The sequence below is a fragment of the Strigops habroptila genome, chromosome 10, assembly GCF_004027225.2.
Source record: "Strigops habroptila isolate Jane chromosome 10, bStrHab1.2.pri, whole genome shotgun sequence".
In the NCBI taxonomy this organism is placed as follows: Eukaryota; Metazoa; Chordata; class Aves; order Psittaciformes; family Psittacidae; genus Strigops; species Strigops habroptila.
The window spans coordinates 22,481,049-22,505,081 of NC_046359.1; the positions used below are offsets into that span (position 1 = coordinate 22,481,049).

General features: G+C 38.4%; 3 protein-coding genes across 22 annotated transcripts in view; 1 reads left to right on the top strand and 2 right to left on the bottom strand.

The window, feature by feature from the left end:
* The window catches only part of HEATR5B (HEAT repeat containing 5B), a 57,881-nt gene extending 57,778 nt beyond the window's left edge, over window positions 1-103 (bottom strand). Inside the window, exon 1 of the mRNA XM_030500081.1 lies at window positions 40-103. The gene's annotated coding sequence lies outside the window, so the exon portion shown is untranslated. The remainder of the gene's footprint in view (window positions 1-39) is intronic.
* On the top strand, window positions 83-7,177 carry GPATCH11 (G-patch domain containing 11). Of its 7 annotated transcripts, none has more exons than XM_030500109.2 (10): window positions 83-126; window positions 368-498; window positions 588-814; window positions 1,684-1,725; window positions 1,805-1,925; window positions 2,011-2,101; window positions 3,007-3,111; window positions 3,900-3,981; window positions 4,527-4,612; window positions 6,750-7,177. In XM_030500109.2, the coding sequence occupies exons 2-9, from the start codon at window positions 455-457 to the stop codon at window positions 4,580-4,582; spliced, it is 768 nt and encodes a 255-aa protein (XP_030355969.1). In that variant the 5' UTR covers window positions 83-126; window positions 368-454; the 3' UTR covers window positions 4,583-4,612; window positions 6,750-7,177. The 7 variants fall into 7 exon arrangements, with proteins under 7 accessions (XP_030355969.1, XP_030355972.1, XP_030355975.1 ...); XM_030500112.1 differs by having other exon boundaries at window positions 93-126; window positions 422-498; XM_030500108.1 differs by lacking the exon at window positions 83-126 and adding an exon at window positions 129-180.
* Window positions 4,622-24,033, bottom strand: EIF2AK2 (eukaryotic translation initiation factor 2 alpha kinase 2). 14 transcript variants are annotated; one of them, XM_030500098.1, is made up of 16 exons: window positions 23,714-24,027; window positions 21,934-22,060; window positions 20,469-20,583; window positions 19,169-19,338; window positions 18,233-18,359; window positions 16,515-16,597; window positions 15,450-15,555; window positions 14,942-14,976; window positions 14,633-14,779; window positions 14,053-14,172; window positions 12,718-12,822; window positions 10,874-11,066; window positions 9,755-9,880; window positions 9,254-9,349; window positions 7,182-7,244; window positions 4,828-7,100 (listed from the first exon to the last, which is right to left on the bottom strand). In XM_030500098.1, exons 2-16 carry the CDS (start codon window positions 22,035-22,037, stop codon window positions 6,981-6,983), a joined length of 1,710 nt encoding a protein of 569 aa, XP_030355958.1. In that variant the 5' UTR covers window positions 22,038-22,060; window positions 23,714-24,027; the 3' UTR covers window positions 4,828-6,980. The 14 variants fall into 14 exon arrangements, with proteins under 14 accessions (XP_030355957.1, XP_030355951.1, XP_030355954.1 ...); XM_030500099.1 differs by having other exon boundaries at window positions 15,450-15,540; window positions 23,714-24,026; XM_030500097.1 differs by having other exon boundaries at window positions 4,622-8,636; window positions 15,450-15,537; window positions 23,714-24,030.

Consider the following 24,033-nt stretch of genomic DNA (forward strand, 5'->3'; position numbering starts at 1 on the left):
CCGGCGCCAGCCCCAACACCCCTCGCAGCGCGGAGGTACCTGCGGCCGCGGAGCAGGAAGCGGCAGGCGCGCAGGCGCGGGCGGGCGGGGACTGCCGCGCGCAAGCGCCGGGCCGGGCGGAGGCGGGTGAGTGCGCGGGGTCCCTCAGCTGGGCGCGGGGCCTGGTGCGGGTGCCCCGAGGTGGGAGGGAGGGGAGGGGAGGGGAGGGGAGGGGAGGGGAGGGGAGGGGAGGGGGTGGCCCGGCCCGGGTTCCCCCGCGGTCCCCGAGTTTTCGTCCGTCAGCCCGTTCCGCCGGCGGCGGCGCACGGGGCACGGCAGGCCCGAGCGGCAAGTGCTGCTCCGTCTGAAAGCGGGTTCTGCCTTTCAGGTAACGTGCAGAGAAATAATAATGGGTGATAAAGCGTGTTGGTGGTGTTTATAGGAAAGGGGTTGGAACAGGGCATTCGTGCCAAACATGGAGGAAGAAGAGGAAGACTACATGTCTGATTTATTTGTTAAGTAAGTAGATGGCTCTTTTTTTTTCCCCCCTCTTAAGTGATTGTAAACATATTTTTAAGAGCGCTAATATTTGCTGGCATTACTCTTAGGCAGGATGTAAGGCCAGGTTTGCCCATGGTGAGGCGGGTGAAGGAAGCTATTCAGAAAGAAGAAAAGCAAAAGGAAGCTAATGAGAAGAACAGACAAAAGAGTATAAAAGAAGAAGAAAAAGAGAGACGTGACTTGGTATTGAAAAGTGCATTGGGCAGTGAGAACAAGGGCTTTGCTTTGCTCCAGAAGATGGGCTACAAGAGTGGCCAGGCCCTTGGCAAAAGCGGTAAGCTGTCACTGGAAGTGTGTGCCTTTATATTTTACAGACTGTACCTTTATATTTTCCAGTCTGTAGCTGCCACTTCGTTTGTAGATAGGGTGGATAAATGCCTCTCCAAGAACCGTAGTGTTGCTGAACTGTGAATGTGTCATAGCAAAACAAAAGATAGGAGTAAATCTCCTAAAAAACGGTGTAGATTATCGAGAGGTGCAAGGGAAACAGCAGTACTTGCTGCTCAGTAAATGCACTTCCATATGTGCATGCCTACAGGAATTGCTTTAAGGACGTTTTCATGGTGTTGCAAAGGTAATAGTGTTCCACAAAAAGTTAACCCTTCCGTTTGAATTTATAGTTGGTTTCTGAAGAAACGGTGTACACTGGCCTACCCTTAAAAAGCTTTAGTAGGTAAAGTAAAATAATGCATCAATAACTGCTGTGCCTGATCAGCGTGTCTTTAGCAGACAGTTGACAAATGAACTGGCCTGAACAGATTCTTTTTGTTCTTCATCTTTGTCAAGTTGAGAGATTCTCAAATGAAAAATGCTACAGAAGCCTGTAACAAAGGAGTCTTCACCATAGGAAGACTGTGTTACACCTGCCAAGTCAAGACCATTTTCTTTCAGTTGAGTAGTGTCCTGAAAAAGATTTACAGCAATCCAGCAGACAAGCCAAAAGAGAGAGACAGTTCCAGGTCAGCTGGGTCATTTGTAATGCACTGAATATACATTGATTTGGAATTTTTCATCTTCCAAGCAAAAAAAAAGAATAACACAGGAAAATGTACATATTTAATGGCAAAAGTAGTTTGCCTGCTTGAATATACTGCACAAATCATAGTTTGAGAAAGACTTGATATCTTATTTTTTCCTTCACAGGAGAAGGCATTGTTGAACCTATTCCTCTGAACATAAAAACAGGTTTGTTATGTTTCTTAATTTACTTAGTTAGGTATCATTGCTTCTCAACTGCTTACGTTCATGTTTTGAATTCACATAGGCAGAAGTGGGATTGGTCATGAGGAATTAAAAAAGAGAAAAGCTGAAGAAAAACTGGAAAACTATAGACAAAAACTCCATATGAAAAAGCAAGCAAATGAACAAGCTGCAGATCAGTTCAGGTAAAATGATGTAACTGATGCTTCAACTGTAATGCATCTCTGTTTCTCTACCTGCTTATTTTATCTATCTACATTTTCTTAACAGAATAAGATTTAAAAATAAACAAGAAGAACGTAAGATGGAAGGGGACCTCCGAAAAAGCCAGAGGGCCTGCCAGCAATTAGACATGCAAAAAGTGAGACTGATGTTCTTTTGGGTTGGAAGGAAGGCTTATAGGTTAGACATACAGGCTGCAAACAAAATAATGAGTCAATTCCTGGAAGTTCTCTCAAACTGTGGGGTAACTAGCCCAAAGTCTTCATGTTTGGCAACACTTCAGTCCTCTTAAAATATTTTAAAATATATATTTGCACCATTAAGATATCTGAAGGTGTACACCAAATTCAGGATGACTTATGCGAGGACCCATGTTAATTTGCATCATCAGAGCTCACCTGTCTTTGCTCCCACATCCTTTTGGTTACTTCTGAGCTGTTAACATATCTTCCAGTAGCCAGTGTCAGGCCGCCCTAAATGACAGTGCCGTTTGCCTCAGGTGAGGGAACATCGTCATCACAGAATGGTTGACGTTGGAAGGGAAAGACTCTGGATGTCACCTTGTCCAACCTTCCTGCTCAAGGAGGGTCACCTAAAGCATGTTGTCCAGGGCAATGTCCAGACAGCTCTTGAGTATATCCAAGGATGGGGATCATCATTGAGGGAATCAGTAGATTCCCCAAAGAAGGGTTTAAACAAAAAACAAATCCAAACCAAAGTACCTCTCACCTGTAAGGAGTCACCATGAACTACTATAAATTTTTGACCCTAGAAAACTTCAAGTATTTTTTTTTTTTTTGTCAGTTAACCTGTTAGTACCACCCCACTTTTTTTTTTTTTTTTTTTTTTTTTAATAAAAGTAAATAATCCTTCTTGTGGACTGTTCTGCTTAGTTTCCCCACTACAGTTTTAGTGATTCTTGCTTATATTATACAGGAAAGTTAAAGTCTAACATCTCACCTATTAGAAACTGGTTTTATCCAGCATCTTACAAGAAAACCTGCGAAGGCAGATAATGTTCATTTGAATCTTTCATTATTTAAGGATATTGATGTTCCCAAGGAGACTTGGTACTGGCTAGAACCCGAAGAGGAAGACAAAAACGATGAGGAAGACAAGGAAGATGAATGCAAAAGCTCAGACTTAAGTGTAAGCTCTGCAACTAAATTAATGGCTTGATTCAAACTTAAATGTAATATTCCTTTAACAAGTGTGTATGTATACATGTGAGTATGAAGGACATATGTATACAGGTCACTTTCCAAGCTGTAGCGAATGGCCTCTTTGCAGTGATTTTTATAGCAGTTACAGGATATAATACAACATGCTAAGCCACTGATTTATTGCTCATTGGTTTTGAAGCTGATCTTTTGAAAAAATAGCCTAGAAATCAAATTCTAAACATTTTTGTGTCCTTGCCAAGATATGCAAGATTATGTATATGATCAAAGTTATTTTCTTTTGAGTTTTCATTTTGGATGCTTCATCTCATGTCTTAGGCTGAATTTTAGAATCACTAAGTAATTTCTGAAAATGCTTCAGATGATCTCAAGATGGACACTGGAAATTCACATTTTTTGAGAACGAGATGACACAGCTGCTGTTAGCCTTGTGTGTTTTATTTGCAGAGATTGGGTGTGAAAAATTACACCAAAAATATCATATACTTGAAATAAGGTAGCTAGGTATTATTTTTGGCTCTTCAGTGCAGGTTTCATAGCTTGAAAGAAGGATGAGCAAACAACAGCCATTAACTTTTCAGAGATCGTGAATTCCTGTGCAGTATACTACAAATTTGGGAAACTTCATGGCTTACTGAGCTACAGTATTGTGTGGCTTTTCCATAGCAAAAGGTTAAACAGTCTATTTCAGTAAAGCTAGTGGCTCAAACTGCGTATGTCAGACCCAGATCGTTGCATACCTGTACATATCCCTAGGTATCAGAAAAGCTACACATCCTGACTGCCTATTTGAGAGAACACCACTTTTACTGCATTTGGTGTGGCACAACCTACGAAGGTGAGAGTAAACCCGTCGTGTAGGTGTCTGTCTTTGCTTATGCAGCTGGATTCAAATAGTACAATATATCTTTCATGTTTCTCTTACTGGATGCTTTAAGCTTTACATAGCAAGTTTTCCTGCTGGTTTTTGCACAAAGCTTTGTATGTTTTGATTATAAACCAATTTTTAGGTGTTTATGTGCACAAAAAGAAAAAAAAACCTGACCAACCAACCATGCAGGCAGTTATTTGATGTGGTATTCATATTAATTTTGAGAAAAAAAAAATAGATATTAAAACCAGTACCATGCAGAGCTGCGAAAGCTTGCAGGTGTTTCTGAAAGAATTAGAACACTATCCAGATTCACTGCACCAAAAAGGGTAGAATTTGTGTTCACTTGTTCACTGTTTTAAAACAATGTTTGGAATGAGTAACTTGAAAACTTTTTTGAACTCTGTTTAATCTGTTTTACATGGATTCTTCAAATAATTCTAGCAAGTTTTTTCTTTTTTTTCCCCTGCTCTGAGCTGGAATTACTCACTTTTTCTCTGCTTATCCTGTAGGCTCTGAAGATTTATCTTCAAACTGCCCTGGAGACAGTGCTGCAGATCATGACTAACCCCCTTCTAAAGGAAAGAGCCCTAGATAAGTATGTATAGTTCATAATATCTTTTAGAAGGTATGGAGCTGTGCCATACAGAAGAATTTGTATCAAAGTACACAGAAGGATAGTTGGCAGGTTAAACTCACATTTCTGAAGCATCTTGCAGATTCTCTACTTGATGCATGAATTAATAGGGTTAAAACTTTGCATTTATAATTGAACTACGATATTAGAGACAGGTTAAGCCTTCCAGTCTTCGCTTATGCCCCACCCAACTGAACAAGATCAGCTGATAATAAAATTCAGGTTTGAGTAAGGAATAAATACTGGTTAGTTACTCCGTTGTATAATGTGTTAAACAGGATTTATTTTTCATCTTTTCAAAGATAACTAAACATCACTTTTTTTTCTTTAGCATCTTAGACCTGGTGGGAAAAAAAGGTTGTGAAACATTACAGGGACATTATTTGAACCAATATTCTGTTGCACATAAAGGTGCATATTTTGCATGATTGAATAGCGCTAGATCATGTTGTTGGAGGGTTTTTTATATATAAAAATATATTTTAGTAGACCTTTTAGGGAACAGCAGTTGTTACTGTAAACAGTCACTAATAGAAACGTGCTGCTGAAATACACAAATACTACAAAAAAAGTATCAAAAAATACTGGGACAGGGTCAGTATTACTTAACAGTCACAAGGTAATGGTATTATGGATGCTCTGTCCAAGAACTATAAAGTTTGTCACGTACCGGTTTTCATATTGTAAGAGTAGTTGTATAGAATTACAGAATCATTAAGGTTTGACAAGATATTTAAGATTGAATCCAACTGTATGTCAGTTATATCCCAGTGGGTGAAAGGGAAGAGACAGTGGAACTACTGGTATTTTGTCTTTGTCAGGGTATAATTTCTTCCAGATCTTGACCACAACAAAGAAATACTAGTTAGTCCAGAATAGTAAAATGCTGTACGTATCCCAGCCAGGGAGCAGGCTAGGAAAGCTAAAGCCCTGGTAGAATTAAATCTGGCCAGGAACATCAACGGCGACAAGAAAAGCTTCTGTAGGTATGTTGGTGATAAAATGAGGACTAGGGGAAATGTGGGCCGCCTCTGGAAGAAAACAGGAGACTTGGTTACCTGAGACATGGAGAAGGCTGAGGTGGGCAATGACATTTTTTTCCTCAGTCTTCACCAGCAAGTGCTCCAGCCACACCACCCAAGTTGTAGAAGGCAAAGGCAGGGATGCCTTTGGGGAGAATGAAGAACCTGCTGTGGGCGATCAGGCTTGAGACCATCTAAAGAATCTGAAGATGCACAAGTCCATGGGACCTGATTAGATGCATCCACAGGTCCTGAGGGAACTGGGATGAAGTTCCTAAGCCGCTTGGGTTGGGATTGTTCAGCCTGGAGAAGAGAAGGCTTTGGAAGGGGACCTTAGAGCAGCCTTCCAGTGCCTAAAGGAGGCTTACAGGAATTCTGGAGAGAGACTTTTTACAAGGGTGCATAGTGACAAGACAAGGAGGAATGGCTTTGACTGAAAGAGAGTAAATTTTGATAAGACATTAGGAAAAAATTCTTTTCTATGAGTATGGCAAGAGACTGTAACAAATTGCCAAGAGAAGCTGTGGCTGCCCCATCCCTGGCAGTGTTCAAGGCCAGGCTGGATGGGGTTTGGAGCAACCTAGTCTAGTGGAAGGTTTCCTTGCCTTTGTTGCTGGGGACTTGGAACTAGATGATCGTTAACGTCCCTTCCAACCCAAACTGTTCTATGATTGATTGTGTATTTGTGATTCATGATAAGGCAAAAACAAAAACCACTTCAAGCTTTAGAAAAGGATGTAGATCAGATTCTTACTTAGCAATAAATGCTTGAAGATCAGCAATAATTTCCATAAGAATATAAAAATTACTATATGTTCATTTATATTGTTCCTTTTAACCAAGCACCCACTCAAAACCTAAGGTTTTCAGAAGTTTAAAGCAAATCTAAACTCGATTACTGTATTTTTAAGTTCTAGAGCACTGAAGGTAGTAGGTGTTCAACAGGAATGTAGAGCTAAGGACATTCACTGTAAAGAACTGAAATTCAGTGAAGAATAACCCACACTAATACCTAGTATATTCTCTACCAAAATTACTATAGAATATAGTTCAGCTCATCCAACCTGTGTTTTCAGGTAAAATCACACGTGATTGCTTGCAGAAGTATGCTGCCCTGCTCTGCAGCTGATGGGTGTGAATGGTGATATGACCCTGACAAGCTTCTCAATGGCAGCAAGGCAAAAGACCAAGGAAAAGACATAACCCAAGTCTTGCTGTTGCTTCTGACGTGTACTGGTATTTCATCAGTTTTAAGAGACTTCCAGCTCTGGATTTAAACACAGTCTGAAAGCTTTCTCAAAGGGCATTTACAGAGTACGAGTTCTAAATGGCTGGCCTTGATCACCAGACTTCAAAAGCTCAAGTATTTGAGATGCAGAGTATCTTCCTGAAGGGTCTCTTGAAAGCATCTTTTTGATTATGGGTGCCTGCAAAAAGAAATTAAATGTCAATAAATTATTTTTAACAAGTAAATAAACTAATTGAAACAATGTATTAAAATCCCATACCTCTGTTAGAAATCGGTTGGTGAAGCTCTCTGGAAGTTTACCGTCTCTAACCTCATGCCATACCTGAGATTCATAAAAAAGAACAGGTTTAGGATGTTTTCATTTATTATATTTTGCATCTCACTTTATGACTCAGATAGTTTACGGAAGTAATTAGGAAAATGTAACTGTACGAAAAAGGTAGGGCTTCAGAAAGCTCTTTCGTTTCAAAAAGAAAGTAACTGTAACAGTTTGAAAGTTATTTAAATTTAATTGTACTTTGTTTTGGTTTTGTGTTTTTTTCATCAGCTGTTGTCCCTTTTTAAGTTTAAGGTTTCACACTCTACAACAATGTGTTTGTTCCAGCAATCCTCTACCTCAAAACCATTATCCTTCTTTTCTTAATTTAGAAGTAGTGGTTTATATCCTCTTACCACATAAAAAAAAAAAACACAAAAAAACCACAAAAACAGAAAAAACTCCAAAGAAACCAACACCAAACACCAAAACCAAACACACCCACCACAAACCAGTATTTCTTTACTTTGGATTTTTCCTTAGATTTCCTCCTTTGGATGTTACTATTTGCAAGCCAAGTTGGTATGGTTCTTCCCTTTTACCTTCTTCAGTACCACACACGTCACTGCAGAAAATGCTACGTGGAGTTCAAAGCAACTAACATGGAAACATTGCTAATCACATGCTTTCAACTTCTGGGGTTTTTTTTCCCGCATGATGTCGCTTTCTGGGTAAACAGAGCAGTCCACATCATCCATTTGCTGTTATCCAGTTAATTTTTGCCTGAAGAAGATGACAGTCCTGTTCTTGCACACAGCTGTGCATCCTGAATCATTAGCCAGTCTTATGGATGCTACAGCCTAGCTTAGCAAGCCCTTATAACCAGTATCCAGTAAAACAACAGCTCCCGTGAACTTAGAACTTTTTCCCTACTCTTCAGCTTTAGGCCTGTGAGCCTACCTGCTGGTGAGCATCAGCTGAACCAGTTACTCATAAGCATTAGCTTTGCTTATGCATGATGTTCTTTGAGCAGGGCTTGCCAGCAACATACAGCAGAGTTTATCATGCTCCATTAAGGGAAATTGTTCTCTAAACTGATGGAGCAGCTGAAGACCATCCTAGGACTTTCCATTCGCATGACTTCCCCACCTATCTATAGACACAAGATTTTTGTGCTTTAAAGAAACAAGACTAAATAATTGGTCTTGACCTTTTGCCTGTAACACCATGGAACTGTGGGCACATTAGAATAGTCAGCTGTGAGCAGGAGCAAGATGTCTTAGAAAATGTTATAAGGTAGCTGAAGAGACCCAGGTTGAACCTGTGAGTCAAGCAGACACATTTGTATGATTTCCTCATACTGGCAAAAGGACCAAGCCAGCTGTTCAAGAGCTCCTGGGTCCAACCATATGTCTTGCAATTACTTTTGACAAGATCCTCAGCAGCTACGTCACTGTTCTACAAATATGAAAGTTTGAGCATACAAGCCATTACACTCATAATGTACAAAGTACCAAGAAAGAGAAAGAGACACATAAAAGATCCCTTTTCAAAAAAAGCTTAACACGGGATTTCTTTTTGAAGTAATATCTTTTTCAGTTAAAGCTACATATTTCAAATCACTTTTGTTTTAATTTTGGAAAACTGCAAGTGTTTTGGCTTGATAGAAACTTTGTTCTTGCTCCACTGTGCAGCAAGACAAGAGCATGGAAGAGACAAAACTCTCATATACATAATTTTTATTTTCTAAAATTAGAAAAATGTTCCCTTCAGATGCTCTGCTTAGACAAAGATTTATCAGAAACTTGAAATTTTTTTGCTCAATTATTCTTGAGCATGTTCAGGCCTTAATGTGTATGTCAGTAAGACAGAAGTGAAATAAACCCAGTAGTATTTCTTTACTTTGGTTATTACATTTCAACAGAGGTGTGAGGACTTATGGGCCTTACAGAAATGAATCAAGGGGAAAATGTAAATAAGAGTGTTCTAGATACACAGATTCCTTCTAGTGTGCAGTCAGCATGCGATACCAGCAGCAAGGCAAAACAATGACTTTTAATTTAAAGAATACGTACCTTAAATTTCTCATGATAACTGAATGCCGAAAGAATCTCAAACCAAATTAACCCCAGTGCATAAATATCTACTTCCTTTCCATATTTGTGCCCGAACTACAAAGATTAGAACAAGAACAATATAGTCGTCAAATCCAACTGGACAGCGCTCTTAAAACAGTATTTGAAGACAGTAAGAAATTCCCATCCCAAGACTTCAGGACTGGCCCTACTTGATCTCCTCATCAGTCATTAACCCTTTCTCCTACGGGCCTGTTAAATAGCAACTATTTTGTCACATCAGTGCAAGAACATTCCTTACAGCACACAGTGTCAGGACAGCAAAAGAAAATCGCCACACTTGCAGACAGCTTTCTCCAGAATGCTGTTATGCTAATATACAGTCATACCAGGGAACTTTAGGCAACCTAGTTTAGTACCAAGATTAGGATCAAGAACATCCAATGCTGACTTTATAATGCAAATCTAGTTACAGAGACACTAATATAGCAGGGTAATTACCTGTTCTGGTGCCATATATGATTTTGTTCCTGTGTTCTCAGTCAGATTCTCACGTGCCACAGAAGTCACAAGACCAAAGTCACCTATTTTTATTTTATCTTCATGTGATATGAATATATTCTGAGGCTATATATATAAAAATATTAAAAATCACTATATGACCAAGGTTTATTGTCAAGCATAATCAGCCACAGAAGTGCTCCCCATAAAATCTGATAATTGTTCACAGAAATTAGCATTAAGAAATTGATGGAGTGGGAAGCAGAAAAAAATGCAATTAATTTTTAAGAACAGGAATTCAATTTAAAATAGTACTTGACAGAGTAACTGCAATGGGGTTTTTTCCACTAGTTCAGTTATAACTGTGCCGTGCTTTAATGTTCTTGAAGTACATTGTGCATATAACATTTCATATCCAGAAATGCTTCTTAGTCTCCAGTCCTAGCCCTGGGATTTGATACATGGTCAAAGCATTTAGGGTCACATTGAATTCCACTCAAATCCTAGTTTCTTCTAGGCACAGCAGGATTATCTGTACTAAGATAATTGCAGTGTTAGGGCTTACTACAGCCATCTCACAGTATCACTTTTAAGTTTCCATTGAACTTACATTGAACTTCAATATAAAGATTGTGCACTAGTAGAGACTGAAATCCTATCCAAAAAAGCAGCATTCAAATATTTGCACATGTAATAAAAGAGCAACTAGAGCATGTTATCAAACACAGCATGTATTAGGATAGATAAACTATGCCTTTACAATATGGCAAGAGCAAACTTCCTAGACTCAACTTTTTCGCTTCCTTACTTTTAATTATTTTATCAGTAAAGTTAGTATTTATTTTTCCAGTAGGCAGTCTGGTGACCCAGTAACACATAACACATAATACACTGAAAAATGCCTGTTCACTGATGGATGCATTCTGAGATCCTCCAGTTTACCTTCTGATTTGAGATGAAGTCAAGCCAGTTGCTGAAAAAACAATTACTTACTAGCAATATCAGAAGAGGCACACTACTAGGGTACATAACAGATTAGAAGACCAGAACTATTTAACATTTTATGAAATTCTAAAGAGTACTATTTTTATCTTTTTTATTATTACCTATCCTACTTACCTTGAGGTCTCGATGAATTAAGTCTTTAGAATGAATATATTCCACTCCTTTCAGTATTTGTAAAAACTTGGTTTGTGCCATCACATGATACTTTTGGTCTTGTCTATTCCTTTCAATCCAGTTTTCCAATGGCCCTTGTTCACATAATTCCATTTGAATGAAAAGGCAGAGAATTTCTTTGTCTGCCTTCTGCCTGCAAAAGGAAATTTTATACCATATTGAAATTGGCAAGATAAAATTCCTCTCAAGCCATCAGTGATTCTCATGTCCCTCTTCGTTAAAAAGGTTTGTTAATTATTGTTTTTGGAGTTCACCAAACCAAAGTCTGCAAGTCTCTTGCTTTTGAAAAAGATTCTAGACCAATTTGTACTAGATACAAATAAATAGAACTGCAAACCAAACGGTCCCTGGCTCAGTTGCTCCATACCTCTGTAATATTCCTAATGTTTTGCTTGCTTCCTTGTTCACACCAAAAGTTTTCTGAATGTCCAGATTCTGGGTCACCTTATCTAGAGGCATGTCTATACAGGAAGAAATAGCACTGTCCTTGACTCACATCTTGCCCTCTAGCAACTGCTGTGAGTCCCTGGCAGGTATTCTCTATTCTGCTCAACAAACACAGAATTAGCTTTCCTCTCCTACCCAGAATGATCACATTTTTTCATACTCTGTCCCTTCAAGAAGTTGGTGGGGTGACCATCTTTGATGTCAGTCTGCAAGTTAGGGAAACCCTTCTGAGAGCTGGAAATCTAGATAAAACATATTTATCCACCTGGCAGCCTCACATTTTCCAGTAGACATCCCTCACCATCAGCCCATAGGATAGGCTGGGGCTGGAGGTGGTGAGAGGAAGGACAGTATGAAGAGGAGACATCACTTTTTCCTACTTGCATTAAGTGATTCAAGTGCCCTGGAATAAAGCTGCCTGAAGCACTGAAAGAACATTTAGTGGCTTGGGACTCTGCAGTCTTAAGGTCAAGTCACTAAGTGGAATTCCAGGCTGGGACCTCAGCTTTGAAGACTTTTTTCTGTCTTTTACCCAATAACTGTTCAATTTAAAATGCATAACTGATATTAAGACTCCAGCATATTAATGGTTAGGTTTTTACATGAGACTTTCCACCCCCCATTTTATTCTTCATTTACTGACCACATTGGACAGATACCATGCCAATCATAACTTTGAATCCATTAATATTTTATGGCTCTAGACAGAGGCTAGGCAACCTATCTAAAGAGTATGAATTTACAGCTAGTGAAAAAAGCTTACCGCAGAAGCTTTGAAAAGTTAATAATCTAACTTACAAGTAAAACTCTCACCACTGTCTTCCCAGAAGTCTTAGTGCTGAAAGACTACCTCTAAATGAAAGAGATTTCATTTTGTATTTCTGTTCTCAACAGCCAAAACCGTTTCAGGCATGATGGTTAAAATGCTGACTTAGAGAAATCATTAAAACTATGAGAACTACTGGCTGACCAGTACTGACTTAAAAAAGGAAATTTCTGATCAAGAATTTGGCAGCCTGCTGCCAGGCAAATTTTAGTTTCTGTTCTTAATTCTAGCCCCAAATTTTGAGTTCTGCATTCTTATACTCTTATATAGATTCAGCAAATTTTTTATATTAAGAAAGAGGAGAAAAGGTCAAATTACATAATATATCTTACTCATCAAGGAAAAGAAGATATAAATACGCTTAATTATATACAACCTGCTGCTTTTTTTCTAGCAGAAAGTGTGGAAGTATGTGTATGCATTTACATTTCATCACCAGCCTTTCTTTTTAGAACACAAGATTCACTATAGCAAACAAGTTTGTAAGTGCAAACTACTATTTTGTAGTTACCTTGAGTCTGGAGAAGTTACATGGTCGTACCCTTTCCAGCTATTGTAATACCGCACTATGTTTTCGTGGGCAAGTGCTGCAAGTTGTTTTACTTCACGCACATTCCTATTTGGAGTGGAGGAGGAATCATTTCCCAATAAAAATATTAAATTAAATTAAAGACATGATATCAAGTAGCAGTATACAAGTAGTTTTACGTGAATTTAGAAAAAACCCACAAACAATAATATTCTCCCTTATACAAATTCAAAATTGTAGTTACAAATTCTGTGGGTTTTCTTTCATCTGCTCAGTTATTCAAAGTAAAAAAAGTGGTTTAATCATATTAGAAATGAAAGCCCCACTCAAAAAAAAAAAAAAAAAAACCTGAAAAAAGCAGATTGCTGCAGTGCATAATTACATTATGTAGCCAAACACAATGTAGCAAACACCCATGTTTTCTTACCACCTCTGTGAAGTTTGTTTACATATATGGAAGACAGTGAAAATACTCAGGAAGAACTATTACTAAATTTGGCCTGCACTTGTTGTAACAGTGCCTACTGAAGTAAATTCAAACCCATCAGCACACCAGTCTTTATTTGAAGAATCAGGAGAATGTTTTTTAGTGTAGTTCTCAGGATTGCAATACAAATAAAAAGAACAAGTATTTGTGAAGATCACAAGAATTTGATGGGCAGTTGCACAATGTAAGGGACAAGTATCTCCAACTTGAAACCTTTTGTATAGATTACCTAAAAGAAAATCAAGTTTTTCAGCTGCTGATAAAATACTCCATTAGGGACTGGTTACAGAAAATCATTTTTAAAAAAAAATTAGGATCATCATTAGTAAGTAACAAGTAACACAGCACGAGCATAATGACTACATGGGTCAAGTATAAACCATTTTCCAATTAGAAACCACAAAATATATTACTTTCATTTTTCTCTATTTTCCCTAATAATAGTCATTACGCATTACCGATATGTAAACTTTCTACGTAACCTGTCAAAAGTAACAGTGCTGCTTTCAATGTTTTATTAATCAGCAGGTTTTCTTCAGACACATTTTGCAATATTAATAACCAGAGCACTAGCGTGTTCAGGGAAGGTAGAACTTAACAAATCTACTTTCTTACAGCTGCATCTGAAATTATTCCAGTGCATGCAGAAATTAACGTGCTGTTTTCAGCTTCACTTAGAAATAAAGGATAAGTTTATCAGAAAGAACATACAACTAATAATGAAAATTGCTTACACACATACAGAATTATTAAAGAGACAAAACATCGTACTAAAATCTTGATTAAGGTTATCCTAAAATAAAAACCAGAAATAAATATGCAGTACATACTTTGTGAATTGAACTCGTTTGACTGCATAGGTCCTCTCATCAAGCTTTGCTGTTGCTTTGAAAACATTCCCAAAGCCACCTTCACCAATAGGCTCTATATTTTTAAAACTCTCAAGGAATCTTAAAAACAAAAACAAAAAACAAAAAACAAAAGAAAAAAAAAAGAAAAAAATTTTTATATAAAACCTTACGTATACTTAATGTTAAATTTCCAAGATACAAAAATGATCCTGACAGGTCTAGTACATCTGCTGAAACATCATTCTACAGGGATCACTCTACATGTGTACAGGTCTAAATCATAGTCTTGAAGATTAAAAAAAAAATAAAAAGGGAACCTGATGCATGTAGGGTAATTACTCTCACATCTTCACACAAGTGACCTTTGGGTGTAAGCATCTATATTATAAACTGACATTTCCAGGGGAAAAAGAAAAAATAGTATCTCAAATACCAATTAGCTTTGAAAGTGATTTTTATTGCAGTACTTTCCTACATTCTGTCATTAAAAACTCCTCAAATCTAGACCACTACATACTGTAATTGCCATACAGATCTTAGTTAAAAAAATCCTTCTTACCTTTTATTCACAGTGTATGGACTTTCGTTTTCCTCACTGGTATTTGTGTCCAAACCTGGCAAACTCTCATCTGACATCTTTTTTATCTCTTCCTTTTTTATCTCTTCCTTAACGTCTCTCGCGTTATCAAAATTAGCTGCCAATTTTCTGTAACAAGGATAAAAGCAAAACTTATAATGAGCCATTTTCCTAATATGTGACAAGAGAAATGTACCTCCCAATAGTGCCACTTCTTTACTAGATATAGAAACACCACAGTGGTTTGCAATACAGCGTATGGGAGATAACAACCTGGAAACAGACACGTACCTTTGGTGTTTCAGAGCAGGACTTGGTGTGTTTCTCTAAATGAAAAAGAGAAAAAAAAAACCAACACTCTAACTGAAATATCCTGGATATTTTCACTATATTTAATTTAAAATATATCTGAGAATGCATCTAGGAATTGTCTATAAATATATTCATACCTTATATATGTAATGTAATAAGAATGAAGCTATATCTTAGCTTCAAATTTTCACATATGCTATGTATGACATTATCATACTCTTCCCACAGAAGAATACAAGCTGAGTTTTGTTTCCTTTCTTGGGATTACTGCCCAACTGGTCAACAGCACATAAGTTGGGTCTAAAGTATAGAAATAAGTGACTAACGGTTAACAGCACAAAAGTCCTGAATATTCTTAGGAAAAATCCGCACATGTTTTCTAGTGATTAGTGGATACAGGAACAAACTGATGCTACACTCTTTCAAGAAGCTTGCTCTATTCAGGGTCTAAAATGTAGTTGTGAGGAAGACCATTTTCATACTATACCTGAGAAGGTGAAGGCTTTTCACATAATGCCATGTCGTTCACTTTTTCTGCCAAATTTGCAGCTGAGACTTTAAAGCAAATACTGTTGTTACTGAAAAATAAGTGACTAGGTTTAGGAGAAAGTAAAACAAACAGAAATAAATGGATTGCCACAATTAAAAATCAAAGGCATAAAACCCCCATAGTTTCTAAAATCAAAACCTGAAAAATCATTAACAATTGCGACTGATTTAAGCTACAAAACTTTATGCTGGAAAGCAAATAAAACAACATTTTGTAATATAATCCTCTATTTCTATGATCTGATATCATATCTATATATGATACATATTCTATGATATCCTTTAATTAAATAGGTTAAACACAGATGTTTATGTCAAGGCAGCGCAGCCACCTCTAGCATTGTATGTATCAGCTTGCTTTACAATCACACAAAGAACATAAAAGAAGTGGTAGTGGCGCTGCACTCAAATTAACTGCTGAACTCAAAAAGGCTTGACCTAGGGTTTCCAAATCACAAATGAAACTTTATACAGGTTCATTTTCTTTCACTAACCAAATTTTCCCCTTGGTGGAAATGAAGATTTACGGAGAATGGAAAAAACCAAGCAAAAACCCCACATCTCACAGAAAAAAAAACCAAAAAACCCCAAAACAAAAACAGAGAAGCAGCAGAATGTGAGGCACAGGAAAAGGACTTGAGCTGTATTACACTGAGTTGGCAAGAGTGTCATAATAGGAAAATGAGTGTTAAATTGGCATGCAATAATACCATTATACCAATGAGGCTGGTTATTCTGTTTACATCACAGTAAAATTGCTTCTGAAAAAACTCACAGCTAGAAGTAAATATATCAGAAGGCTCTAAAATGATAAGCTAACCCATAAGGACTCAAATAAAATTGCACTAGTATAACAACTTTTTCTGTGGCGTCTAAGAAGTTCAAATCAAACAGCTTTATTCTGCAATAAAGAAACTAACGCAGATTTTATTAATAACTAGAACACACAACCCTCTAAGATGAGTAAATACATTTTATCACATTATCAGTGAACCCAACTTACTCCAAGTCAGACTGAGTTGACGCTTGAGAGGAATTACTATCTTCGCTAAATGTAGAGTTGCTGTTAGATGTTTCATTTCCCATCTGGGGGGAGGGGAAAGAAAAAAAAAAAAAGAATGGTTAACAAAACCATGTGAAAAATTCCCATTCAAAGAGGAGGGAGGGAAGAGTACAAGATCCTAAGTGGAAGCTGTTAACTGCACTGAAAATTCAAAGCCCTGCAGAATAAAGGCACCTGCCTAACTTCCACCCAGAGGAGTGGAACACTAGGCCCTGTCACTATGTGCCACTCATATTTAGACTATATAGGCACATTTGGAGGAGTCTTGGATCTATTAAGAATCAGGATAAAAGTAACAGTTATAAATAGCAAATGTTTTCATTGTTTACTGCACATGCAATTGCCTGCATGGAAAACAAGAATTATGAAGGCTTTAGTATGTGTGATCAGCAGAACAGAAAATTTGAGTCTGTACAAAAAGACATTTAACATCTTCAGTGTGAAAACCCTGTAAAACCTGGATTACTAAATCAGGGTTCACTAAAAAAACCTAATTCTAAATACTTAGCAGAGATGCTTCCTGTTCCCCCACTCAATGTCTTAAGAGCATAAATATAATAGTAAAAGCAACACCTACGATTGTTCCAGGCCATAAGCAAACAAAAAGGTTTATGATTCAATGATACCAAACTTTTTTACTTTTTTTAATTTGTGAGTACTGGGCCTTTACTACTTTTTGCTAGTTACGTTTTGTTTGTTACACACACATCACTGGGAATTAATAAAAATTCAAACCAAACCAAAACGACATACCCCAATTTTAGAGCAATAGCTACAGAGGTTCTTTTTAAGGTAGTAAAATTTCAGACTTTGACGAAAATGCAAAGACCCATGAGCTCACAACATACGAAAATAGTAAGGAAGGATCCTAGAGCTCTAATAGGGCATTAATTCCATGGTTAACTTAAAAAACAACAATAAAAAAGCATTTAAAATTCACAGTAAACAGCTAAATAATGAAAGAAGTACTCAAAGTAAAAAAAAGTTCTTTCTTCCACCATACTGCCTTTCTTCCCTTTAAACTACATTTAAGTTAGTTCCTATGTAGTGTTCTGTGCATTTCAGAAGTTGGTTTGAATCACTATTAGAATTCTCATGATTTTTTGCGCATATGGAAATACAACCGCTAACGTGAAGACAACAGCTCTGCCCTCCAGAGGAGGGTCTTAGTAATTGTTTCACTAGGCTCTGCCTTGGAATACTACAGAAGGCAAGTCCTGTCGATTCCCACACCCTCCTTTGCCTTTCTTGCATTTCACAATAGATTTTTGATCCAACAGAAGGCAGCAAGAGGTTTATGTTCTTAGCCAGTCAGCTCAACAACAGTTCACGCAGGAAACAACCAGTACATTAGAGCAGTTAGAATTCAGAATTTTTAGTACATGTACATCCTTGAATGACAACCTATCAGACCATCTTCTGAAACACACAGAGATACTGACTGTGAGATTTTATTTTTTTTTTTAATCCAGCAATTGAATATAGAAACACAACAAAAACTGTTACCAACAGAACCCTGTAGCCCAGCAAACCCACCAAAATATGGATTGTTTTCTCCTTAAGAGGAATCCATGGAATGTAATTTTAAATACAATGAGGAAATCTGTTCGAAGATACAAGAATTAAACTTCCATTGTAAGGTTAAATATAGCACATACTGTTATAATGCCTTGCTTAATTAGCTCCTCAAACGCTTGTTTTGCAGCAGCTCGTTTTGCAGCAGCTACAGATGGTCCAGTGCCATTCCCATACACATAACCACTAATTGTACAGCTACAAGAAAACCTGGAAAATACAACAGGGATTAACATCTTATATCCCATATAACAAGCCTTAGTTTAATGATTTTAAAGGCTACAGTCAATTGACATCATAGAATGGAAATCCAAAACATAAATCTTCAGGACAGTATTTCCAATGTACATTTAATCTAATTAATAAAGGTAACTATTTTGACATGCCTTCAAGTTAACCAATTTTCAGAGAGTGAATGTTTAGCACTTTTTAAGGTTGAACTCCTCAAAGCATCATCATATGCACCCACAATCACAAAGTATCTGCAGTTTAGGTTTTAAAATGGTTGATTTTGCAGGAGAAGAGAGGAAGAGTTTTCCAGCAGATATTGTCAAGAGTTAAATACATAGATATTCTTTATCATCCCTCAGCTGTCATTAACCGGAATGTTTCTGTGACTCACTGACTGCTATACCCATGGAAGGAGAGACAAACAGGCTCTCCTTGGCACAGGTTCCTACAGGTCTCCAAAATACATGCCAAGAGATACGCAAAGGTGCCAGAGCTACAACCAAGAGAACTGACAATTTGTCTACACTGACTACCATTTCATCATCATGCCATCTCTTCTCCCAGCTAAACAGACTCAGCCCTCTTAGGCTCTCCTCCCACACCGCATCCTCCAACTCCTTAACCACCCTAATGGCTTTCCACTGGATTCTCTCCAGACTACCTCCAAATTATTACTGCATTCTAGAGATTCATCTAATGCTACTCAAGGTAACTAATGGTAGTGTGTCATAGTGTTATACAATACAGAGAAATATTAAAAGCAAGTACGAAGACAAAGTATATCTTACACAGGAGCATGGGCATCTCCAATACTTTTTTTGTTACGATAATCAACTAGTTGCAAGGTCTTTTGTGAATACATATTTAGTAGGCTGACATAGTCATCGGATAGTACAGGTAATGTGATCATCCTAGTTGCTGGTAATTCTGCAGCTTGCATATTTGAAGGACTCTCTGGCTATAAAACAAATAAAATAGGTGACTTAAAAACTTAAGCTTAATACATAGATCAAGATAAACAGTGCACAAGATCTAACACAGCTGCAAGGTTTGTCAACATTTCAAAATATTTTTAAGAAATCCCAAGTTTGCATTAACTGAGGCAAAGGACAGCTATCTCAACCCAAAATTACTACATTTTGAGTTTCCAAACAAATGTAAATCCAGTTTTGCTAGTATTGCACCAAAAAAAAAAAAAAAAAAAGAGGCAAATGCTGACTTCTGAATTTTTTCCACATTTTTTCAACCCTGACCAAAACAAAGGGATGGCAGCACGATGATGCTGCTGCCGCCGCTGCTATTAGCAAGGGCTGCAAATGCCCCTCTGCATGTACAAGAGAGGAAAGCAGGACTTTTCAGCTGTCTCACGATTAGACAGCATTAATAATTCATTAGCAAATATGCAGCAATTGTGTTAAAGTAATGATGGTGACACAATAAAAAGCATATGGAAACAGGTAAGGAGAGATTTCACTCAAAAGGTGCTAAGAAGCATTCAGAGTCAAAAAGAAACATAAAGAATGGCTACCAACAATACGTTTGGTGGAAAATAGAGGAGCAAAATTCGAACCAAAACTAAATCAAGGAAAGATAAAGAGTATAGAATAAGCTATACCGTAAAGAATATAATGACAAAGATGAATCAGGTTAAGTGAAAGTAAGCAATTTTACGAGCTTTCTGAGAGTGCCAACAGGCTTACTGAACAATGTCCTGCAAACGTTTTCAAGACATCAAATTACTGAACAGTTGTCAAGATGAAAAAGGAACGCTGTCCATTCCAGATACACCAAGGCAGCTTAAGAAAGGCAAATATATTTCCTCACCCTGCTATAACAGCAGAGAAGGAAACATTCTTGATATTATGTAGCAATACTGAGGCAGAACAGTAAGAAAAATAGTTCAGCAGTTTAAAGTAAAGCACTGAATAAGACAGAACAAACACAACTTAAATAATTAGAAACTCTCCCATGGCTAACTTTAGAGATTCATCTTCAATTTTTACTAGCAAAAAAAAAAAAAAAACCACCAAAAAAAAAAAAAAAAAAAAAAAACACCACAAAACCCACAAAAAAATACAGTTTACTCACCAGTTTCTCAATCATTTCCCAGGTCTTTTTTGCTGCAATTGCTTTTGCCGCCTTCTTATTTTTACCAGTGCCTGTACCATATTTTACATTATTTATCTTAACCACAACTGTGAACCTGCAATGAAGGAAACTTTTCTAAAACATTGTAACATTTTGTCTCATATATACATTATAACATTCTCGGATTCAACTTTCTTATTAGCTACAAAGACAACTGTGAAGGTATTTTAAGTACTCATGTGTGTGTCCAGCAGTGGGCAGTGCATCCCGTTAGCCAAGCACTAGGAAAGAGCACCACAAGGGCACTGGAGGAGGTTTACAGAACCCATTGCTGTAGCCTGACACTGTACGTTGTACTCCTTGGAACAGCCCAAGTTATCCAGGATATTCCTAGATACCACCGTCATACCTCACATCATTTACAGGTAGAAGAGCATGGGTTGATCTGTATTTGTGAATAGCAGAGTACACTGAAAAAAATGAAAAAGAGCAATAAATGGGGATAAACCAGTAAATTTGAAACGGTGTGAATTCTCTTAGTCCCATGCCATCACTTTTGAAGCATGCAGATATAGCTGTGTAACCACAGCTGTGGCCATTACTATGATAAGGATTACTTTTTCCCCATGTAGCTCATGTAATTAAGAAAAAAAAAAAAAAAAAGAAAATAACTGACTAACATTTGACACCCAGATAATTTCTTTTGGAACTATGGTCAGGTCTAAGAGTAAGTCAGCACAAACAGTGCTGTCTGGCAACATGGAAGACATTGAAAGAAACATACTAATTATTAGAATAAGGCATGCCTACATGCAAACTAGCAAAACCAAAAACAAAATCACACAAGGAAACACAATAGATCTTGAGTATCTGTGATCTCTGGCAAGGGAAAAAATAGAAAAACACTACATCTGTGTTAAAAAACCAAAACTCATTCCATCACCTGTAATTGTCTCTACAAGTAAAAGCAAAACAGCTGAAGCAAAAGACCCTTTTCTTGTAACAGATGTTAAAAAACTAACTACACATAAAACCCAATCAATTGATATAGACCTGACTTTATGGTTAGAAACTAGCAACATAAATCACAAATAATTTCTAAGCTTTATAAAACTAAATAAAGCACTTAAGTTAGCATAGATCATAAACTGAAACACTTGCTGCAAGCTATCCCACCTCCTGGGAGATTTCATGGCAGATGCATAACATACCTATATAGTGTAGTCACTTACATTATAGTTACAGGTGCATTGCTGTTGCTTTCCAAAAAAGGGCCAATCAGTTTTCTCCTCAAACTCTTATCACAACACCCTCCGCACGCGCCTACCACTCAGTTTATGGTTTCAACCAGCTCTCCCGCCACACACACACTTCTAGTAAGTTCACTTTTATAACTTCAAGTTTTATCTACTTCATTTATTGCAGGAAGAGTCCTGATGGCTACTGAGGTGCGTAGTGAACTTACTCAGGATCATGAGATGGGCCAGTCATGCTGACATCAGCATAAACCAGGGTAAATTTCTGCTTTTGACAGTAATTGTTGATCTTCTCCATACACTCACGTTCCATTTTGACACGATCTCCAATAGGTTCTGCAAAGCAACATTCAAAAATATGTCTGTGCCTCCTGGCATAGTAGAGAGACCACCCCTAACCCTGGCAGACCACTGCTCTGACATCTAATAGAAAACTGATACCAGTAACATAAAGTTCATGGAAAATTAATTCCAATTTCTAATTCAAGTGATTGACCAGCAACTGGTTTTGAAGGCACATTGCTTGGGAAAAACAGTTTTAGAAAGCAGAGAATTTAAGAGATTTCTTAGCATATTTCTCAGCAGGAAAATGCTGAATTACTCACCAAAAACTGTGAAAAAATCCCAATCAGTAAAGTTTCTCCAGACAGAATTAGAACCGGTTCCTTCAGACGGAGAACCAAGAGGCGTTTGAACATACGCTTTGAAGCTGCGATGACTGCCAGGCCCAGCGGCACGCACCGCAGATGAACCCGCGCTCCCGGCGGCGGCGCCGCGGGCGGGCAGGCCGCTCCTCCGGACCGGCCGGATTCTCTTTTCCCCCGTCCGCTACTCCCGAGCCGCAGCAGGCGCCCCGGAGCCGGCGCGATGCGGTGCGGTGCGGCAGAACCGGCGGCTGGTAGGCGCCGCCTCAGTTTCGCTTCCCGCAGCAGCTCCCGCCCGGCCGAAGCGAAACCGAAAGGGCGGGAAGCGGTCGCGGAGCCGGCGGGCGGCGGCCGGGGCTGCGAGGAGAGCGACCGGCTTCTCCGAGGTGTGTCAAGCGGTGGTAGCGCCGCCCAGCCCGCGTTCCTCCCCGACTGTTGGCTGCTTCTGCCACGCACGATACAAGGCAGCTACGGTAATAGCACATACGGTATATATTTCCCTGCCCACGGCAGAGCGGTGGAACTAGATGCTCTTTAAGGCTCCTTCCAACCCAAACTACTCTATGATTCTATATAGTTCAGCTATACGGACAGAGGGGAGTAGTGATGCATCCAGCTTTTCACAAACACATCCAAATTTTTTTTATTTTTTTTTTTTAGTAGCCCTTTTCCCTCATGGACCAGTTGGTCAATACTCATATCCCTTAAGAGTGTTCAGCAGCTTCCCAAAGAAATGAGTTCCAAACCATAGATAGGGCACACAGCAGAAAGTATTTCCTATTATACATTTTGAATTTTCATTTCATGGAATCGTAGAATGGTTGGGGTTGGAAGGGATCTTAAAAGATCATCTTGTTGCAACCCCTCTGCCAGGGGCAGGCACACCTTCCACTAGACCAGGTTATTCCAAGCTCTGTCCAACCTGGCCTTGAACACTACCAGGGACGGGGCAGCCACAGCTTCTCTGAGCATCCTGTTCCAGTGTTTCACCACCCTCACAGTAAAGAATTTTTTCCTAATATCTAATCTAAACCTACCCTCTTTCAGTTAAAACCGTCCCTTGTCCTGTCACTACACACCCTTGTAAAAAGTCCCTCTCCAGATTTCTTGAAGGCTTCGAGCAACCTGGTCTGGTGCAAGATGTCCCTGCCCATGGCAGGGGGGTTGCAACCAGATGATCTTCAAGGTCCCTTCCAATCCAAACCATTCTATGATTCTATGATGATCCTATGACTTCTTTCTTGTTAAAACACACCTAGAGCAATTCCAAAATTCTATGTATGGACCTCACTTAAAGATACCAAATGGCATTCTTACATTATCATTTCTAGACCGTGCAACACACCTCATGTTTTAACTTGGCTCCTACTTCCATTTCTGATCACCATTCTTTTCCTGGCTTGGAGTTTCCTTGAGGCATTTCTGGCCTCTAGTGAGCCTGCAGAAAGAACAGTTAGAAAGCACTGTGCATGTCTAAAAGTGTAAGATTGCACACAGATCATGCCAAGAGAAAGAGCTGCTGTGAGTGGCCTGGTTTGCTAGCCACGGGGTTCATACAAACACAGCATGGCAAACAGCTGGCTGAAGTTAAACAGCCTGGCAGTAACTTCTACAAGTATACAGGAAAGCGTATTTCGTAATTCCAGTCCTACTCTGAAGTGAACA